Raw genomic sequence first — 7,500 nt, forward strand, 5'->3', positions numbered from 1 at the left:
TTTACATAACTATAGTTTTTATTTATTTATCTTTTTTTTATCAGTATGATTTTTTTTTCGCATCCGACCTAGATATGGATCAAAAGGTCTCCTGTCGGCATGCTCCGCCTTTGTAATCCTTTATATGTATATATATATATATATATATATATATATATATATATATACATATATATATATATATATATATATGATGTAAGCGGAATAGGAAACACAGGAGTCTTAGTCTTGAGTTTATTCCTGACTAGTTTCGCAGGTATGCTTTTTCAAAGGAATATGTGTACAAACGGGCTGTGGGCATTATATACATGGGGTGGACCTCACCACCTCTCCGAGTTGCCATAGTTGGTGGCGAATGTGAACATCACATTGTGGCTCACGTAACAATGAAGACATTTTTACAATTAAATATGATAACACTAATACCAAAGAAATTATTAATAGAAAATGTAACAATAGTAGTGAAAACGATGAAGATAAATATTTAATAATATTAACAATAATAACAAAATTGATAGTAGCAATACAGGAAGTAATAACAATAAAATAAAAGTAATAATAATAAAAACTATAATAAAAATAAAAATGATAATACTAATAACCAAGAAATAGTTATTAATAGTAATTATGACAATAATAGTGAAAACAATGATAATAAAAACGAAAAATTAAATAAATATTTAAATAGTAACAATAATAATAACAATAATAATGATAATGAAAGTAATAATAATAAAGATGGTAATAATAAAAATAAAAATAAAAATGTAATGATAAAATTATAAATATAATGATAGAAATAATAAATAATAGTTATAATAACAATGATAATAATGATAATAGTGTTGAAAATAAATAGTAACAAATAGCATTAAAAGAATAATGCTATTTTAGCGCACACGACGAGAAGACCAAATCAGGGGTTATCATTGGGTTTTACCTTAGGGCTCTTAGAATATGCAGCGAAGAGTATTTACAAGAGGAAATTGAATACGTAACCGCTGCGTTCAGGAACCTAAGGTACCCAGAGGGCATGTTAGGGACGTCACTACGGAAAGCCATTAAAATCAGACAGAGGAAAGGATGTGAAGAGAGGACAAGTTTACGATACCTTGTGGTTCCTAACTCTGGCCTCTCTCACATGCTTTCCAAAACGTTGAGACAGACAGGACTCATCATAGTAAATGACACAGGGAAGAAAATAGGACACTTGACCACCAACAGAACCAAGACGAACCGTGACAATAGCATCGTTTACAAAATTCCCTGCAAAGGATGTGACTGTGCATACTACGGAGAGACATACAGAGGACTTAACAACAGACTCAAGGAACACAAAGCGGACATTAGACACCACCGAGAAACCAACGCTCTAGTTAACCACATTGACACAGAGGGACATTTGCCTAACTGGGAGGGTTCCACCATTCTAGCTAAAGGACTACACAAGAAACAACGGAAAATAATTGAATCACTTTACATTGCCAACCACAAAAACACAAACAAGAGAACTGGTGACTCGAAATGGACAAAATCTACCGCGACTCTTGCCCTCCAAGAATGGCTTCCCAGACCACCCGACCCTAAGTAGATACCTTTTTCCCACTTCGGCCTACCCTCCCCAGCTTTCTTCCTTTCACTCTGAAGTTCCTCCATGCTACCTTGCCCCAACTTTCTATCATGATTTATTCTTTTAATGCTATTTGTTACTATTTATTTTCAACACTATTATCATTATTATCATTGTTATTATAACTATTATTTATTATTTCTATCATTATATTTATAATTTTATCATTACATTTTTATTTTTATTTTTATTATTACCATCTTTATCATTATTACTTTCATTATCATTATTATTGTTATTATTATTGTTACTATTTAAATATTTATTTAATTTTTCGTTTTTATTATCATTGTTTTCACTATTATTGTCATAATTACTATTAATAACTATTTCTTGGTTATTAGTATTATCATTTTTATTTTTATTATAGTTTTTATTATTATTACTTTTATTTTATTGTTATTATTTCCTGTATTGCTACTATCAATTTCGTTATTATTGTTAATATTATTAAATATTTATCTTCATCGTTATCACTACTATTGTTACATTTTCTATTAATAATTTCTTTGGTATTAGTGTTATCATATTTAATTGTAAAAATGTCTTCATTGTTACGTGAGCCACAATGTGATGTTCACATTCGCCACCAACTATGGCAACTCGGAGAGGTGGTGAGGTCCACCCCATGTATATAATGCCCACAGCCCGTTTGTACACATATTCCTTTGAAAAAGCATACCTGCGAAACTAGTCAGGAATAAACTCAAGACTAAGACTCCTGTGTTTCCTATTCCGCTTACATCAACCTGTCAGAATGTCTCAACATATGTATATATATATATATATATATATATATATATATATATATATATCAAGGACTACTATTACACAGGACGTGCGCACCCGGATCCCTGGTTCCGCTAGTGGAGGCCATTGCTTTCTTTGTAATCTAACATTTTATATTGGACAAATATATCAAAACTAGAAACCTAACATTGTATATAGGACAAATATATCAACTATTGACTTATTCAATGCAGTACAAGTTAATATAAACTTTTATAGTGAAAGAAGAAACTGTTTTTAAGGCACTGTTATGCTTTGAAATGTCAATTTTAGCTGGACTTAACAGGTATTATTGTATGAGTTTAGTAGACACCAGGGTTGGCGATTTTTCATTTTATTATTATTATTATTATTTTTTTATAAAAAATATTTTTTTTTTTTTCTAAATCAGATTTATTTGATTTAAAAAAAATTTTTTTTATAGATTTAAGATATTGTGGGATTGCTATCTGATATGCGATCTGATAGCTAAAGGACATTTTTTAGCATATCAATATAAGGAGCAGTGTTATAAACACTCGCCACAAGTATACAAGGAACGGTATAAGCCATATGTGAGGACGGTATGCTCAGGTTCACTCTATTCCTCCAAGAGTTTTCTCATCTTGTTGACATTTGCTGCATTGTCTGTCACAGCTCTTCCAATGTGACAACCAAAATCTTGTTCAGCCTTCTTGATCGAATTTTGTACAAGTTGTAGAAGATATTCAGCAGTGTGAGGTTTCCCTGATGTGTCTTTTGTGTCAACAAGATAAATCTGACCAGTGGATGTTGTTAGAGTGACACATATTATGGGCTCATTATGGATGTTAGACCACCCATCAATTGAAAGATATACAGTTTCATTATTGAGGTCATCCGCACACTTTTTATATTCCTTTTCATACACAAGATCCAAGTACTTATCAGCAATATCTTTTCTGGATGGAGGAATATAACCTGGCCTCAGGTTCTGAACCATCTTGAGAAACTGAAGATGCTGAACAAGACGAAATGGTGAATTTGTAGCAAATATAATTCTTGCAACTTCTTTGTCAAGATTTTCCTTTTGAAAGGCTGAAGTTTTTATGATAAATCTGTCCAGAGATGTTGATGACTCTTTTAGATGAAAATGATTTAGAAGTGGCGCCTGTAGAGGAGTCTGATAGTGACCTTTTTAATGGTGGAGTCAGGTTTGCAGACAATTCAAGTGGAGACGATGATGAAGGGATTGAAGCTGTTGATACAGATCCTGAAATGGAAACAGAAAAAATTAGCATATTGCATAATTTATATATGAATAAATAAATTAATTAATACAATGTGATTTAGGCTACTTTTGAGTACAGTAGTTATTTTTTTAGATAATGATCATATTCACACAAGCCACTAAATTATTTGGAAATAATTAACAGGATATGAAATAGGTGGGCTTGGAATTCAACCCACATAGGATTCAGTCCACTTTCAAATTCACTAAAAATAATGGGTTAGTTGGGTTAGGTTAGGCTAAATCCCTTTGGGCTGAATCCCATTTGGGCTGAATTCCAATGGAACCTATGAAATATATTACACAATGTTGAATGAAATGAATAACAATCATCTAGGCCCCAAAGTTGAGTGGATACAGTATATAATAGTGATATAGTCATTACCTAAGTTTAGAAGTAATGAAGTTGAAGTATCATCTCTTTAGGCCTTCACATTTTTATTGCACATGCTCTCCATTGTTCACCAAATTTATATAGTTGCATATGAAAAGGGAGAAATGCACACAATATAAGTAAAATTATTTACCTGGGTCATCAATTTCTTCTGTATGCTGTGGCTGACCTTGGCATTTATCTCTGTGAGATTTTAATCTTGACACAATGCCCTGTAGTTCCTGGCTGCAGTCTTTGCATTTAGCTTGGTACCCTTTGCCAGAAGTTGTTGGTAGTTTTTCAAAATAATTCAAGACAGGATAATTTTTTTCTGCTTGAAGGAACCACTCTGCCAGGTCCAGAAGACATCCTTCCTGGTTGATTCCAAAGCAGCAACTGACTCAGTGAGAAGCTGCTTACCTAGAACAAGTTTCAACAAGAATCTTGTTGAAACTTGTTGGCTGCACAGTGATATATACTACATGTAGGCTTATATCGTTCCTTGTATACTTGTGGCAAGTCTATATAACACTGCTCCTTATATTGATATGCTAAAAATATCCTTTAGCAATCAAATCGCATATCTGATAGAAATCCCATAATATTTAAAATCTATAAAAAAAATCTATTTAAATAAAATAAATCTGATTTAAATAAAAAGTATATCTTTTTTTATATATTTTTAAAAACATAAAAAATCGCCAACCCTGGTGTCCACTAACCTCATACAATAATACCTGTTAAGTCCGGCTAAATTGGCATTTCAAAGCATAACAGTGCCTTAAAAATAGTTTCTTCTTACACTATAAAAGTTATATTAGCTTATACTGCATTGAATAAGTCAATAGTTGATTTATTTGTCCTATATACAATGTTAGGTTTCTAGTTTTGATACATTTGTCCACTATAAAATGTTAGGTTACAAAAAATGCAATGGCCTCCGCTAGCTCACCCAGGGATCTGGGTGCGTACGTCCTGTGTAATAGTAGTCCTTGATATATATATATATATATATATATATATATATATATATATATATATATATATATATATACATATATATACATATATATATATGCATGCATGTATTATTATCAATATCAATATTATCATCATCATCATCATCATCATCATCATTATTACTATAATTGTCATCATTATCATTATCCTTCCAATGTAAAAATCGTGGTACAACAACATACCCTGCAACAGTGTGCATGAGTGCACTGCCTCCTAGCAGGTTTTACAATCTACACACCTTAACCTACACTTTCTACTTCGCAGGTCGCGGCTTGGGATCTCTTGTGGGAGGGTTCCTCCTATTACCCTTAGGAGTTCGGAACACCTTTAGGTTAATGTCCGTAGTCTGCGCAGTCACCTGTGTCGGGTACTTTCTTGTTAGTAAGTTCTTCTTCAGGAAAATAGAGAGTGAACAAGATCTGGAGAAAAACGAAGAGGTAGAGGAGAAGAAACAGCAATTAGATGATGAGAAAAGCCCAATGGAGGACTACAGGACAGAAGAAAAAGACGAAAAGAGTAATTCTGTAGAATCAGAAAATAATTTCTGTAGAAATATAGATGACAATTTTGAAGACTCTAACATTATTGAAAATAACTCAGAAATGACTACAGGAAATATCAACAAAGGCTATGCCGAAGACAGAATAGGAAATCCTTAGTTCATAGGGAAAACTGGAAAAAGTCTGTCATATTTTTTTTTTTTATGAAAAGATGTACCTTCGAGTTTTTCTACCCAATTTCAACCCTGTGAAGGGCATTGATTACATTCCCTCTCTTCTTCTCACCTTCTTGAAATTTCTCAATATATACAAATGCATATGTATATGTATATTCATATATATATATATATATATGTTGAGACATTCTGACAGGTTGATGTAAGCGGAATAGGAAACACAGGAGTCTTAGTCTTGAGTTTATTCCTGACTAGTTTCGCAGGTATGCTTTTGAAAAAGCATACCTGCGAAACTAGTCAGGAATAAACTCAAGACTAAGACTCCTGTGTTTCCTATTCCGCTTACATCATATATATATATATATATATATATATATATATATATATATACATATATATACAAAATAATCACAGTACAAGGGAAACTTGTAGACAGTGAGCTCTTTCGTATATTACATCTTCAGACTAAATGAAGATGCTGTGTGTGTGTGTGTGTGTGTGTGTGTGTGTGTGTGTGTGTGTGTGTGTGTGTGTGTGTGTGTGTGTGTGTGTGTGTGTGTGTGTGTGTGTGTGTGTGTGTGTGTGTGTGTGTGTGTGTGTGTGTGTGTGTGTGTGTGTGTGTGTGTGTGTGTGTGTGTGTGTGTGTGTGTGTGTGTGTGTGTGTGTGACCGTCGTGCAGGGGATTCGAACGTACTGCTCTGATGCCAAGAGGCTCCATTGTCAGTTGCCTTAACCCACTAAGCCACTGATGGTATAAAACTGTATGAACTCGAAATATTACTGGTTCCCGAGATTAGGAAGGTCGCTAACTGCAATCAAAACTCCTTTTTCACCATACAGCTAACCACACTCGTAGCAGGGGGTAAGGACCGGTGTAGACGTTTGAGGACACTCCCAAAACATGACTCCCGGAGTCTCCTGAACCTAGTTTAAAAACACTCCCCAGTTAAATGAAACTAGATTGACAACACTCCCCAGTTAACTGAAACTGGTTTCAAATGACTCCCCATCAGGTTGAAATGACTCCCATTATTGGATGCTTGATTTTTTTTATTAAGGTTGCTCCCCCCATACAAAGAAAAAAACAACTACTAATTACACTATACATGATTACCTTTTTTTCTTGAATTACAATGACCTATTTATTATGACCTCTTTATTACTTATTACAAATTATACTACACACGGATAACTACATTGATATGATTGCCTGCATTATTCTCAAGGTACACTGAATCCTTTAGGATTTTACTACCTTTCGGCCTATGTATATGCCATGTGTGAATAGATCCAAACTTTGCCCAAACACATACATTTACTTGAAACATGTTGGCTGCTGCAATAATCTCTGTAGTTGTTCCCCACACTTTATCCTCACGCATTGAATCAACTTGGATGTTTTCACTGGTGGAAAGGAAATCACATATCAAGCTTCTGACAACAGGATGTTGGTCCTCTTCTCCAGTGATAGCGAATGTCATGGAACGAAAAAAACAATTTCCATCACCTTTAATTACTTTGACAGCAAGGGGTTCACTTGTGTTTTTGAAAGTCTTATTTATTTTTCCAGAGGGACCAGATTTTTTCTTAAATATCAGACGTCCACCAGAGTTGTTGCAGATTGCTCGCTGTGTTGCAACTGTTATTGGATTAAATTTGTAGATAATCTCCTGTTGCTGAACCCCTATGATCTGGACAATTGGAGATGGTGGCTCTGACAGAGAAGTTGAGGATGGTGGGTCTGATGAAGAATTTGGTGGTAA

The 7,500-nt window shown here is 33.7% G+C and overlaps 2 protein-coding genes across 2 annotated transcripts in view; one reads left to right on the forward strand and one right to left on the reverse strand.

Moving 5' to 3' along the window:
* Positions 1 to 5,821, forward strand: part of LOC143020623 (major facilitator superfamily domain-containing protein 6-like) — a 115,402-nt gene extending 109,581 nt beyond the window's left edge. The window contains exon 10 of the mRNA XM_076177092.1: positions 5,326 to 5,821. Coding sequence (XP_076033207.1) covers positions 5,326 to 5,720 — 395 coding nt within the window. The 3' untranslated portion in view covers positions 5,721 to 5,821. The remainder of the gene's footprint in view (positions 1 to 5,325) is intronic.
* A 507-nt stretch (positions 5,822 to 6,328) lies between these two features.
* The window catches only part of LOC143020771 (uncharacterized), an 11,236-nt gene continuing 10,064 nt past the window's right edge, over positions 6,329 to 7,500 (reverse strand). Inside the window, 1 exon segment of the mRNA XM_076177507.1 lies at positions 6,329 to 7,500. This exon segment is cut by the window's right edge and continues 205 nt beyond it. Coding sequence (XP_076033622.1) covers positions 6,916 to 7,500 — 585 coding nt within the window. The 3' untranslated portion in view covers positions 6,329 to 6,915.

Source organism: Oratosquilla oratoria, chromosome 40, assembly GCF_046742065.1.
Source record: "Oratosquilla oratoria isolate Oo_2021 chromosome 40, ASM4674206v1, whole genome shotgun sequence".
Lineage (NCBI taxonomy): Eukaryota > Metazoa > Arthropoda > Malacostraca > Stomatopoda > Squillidae > Oratosquilla > Oratosquilla oratoria.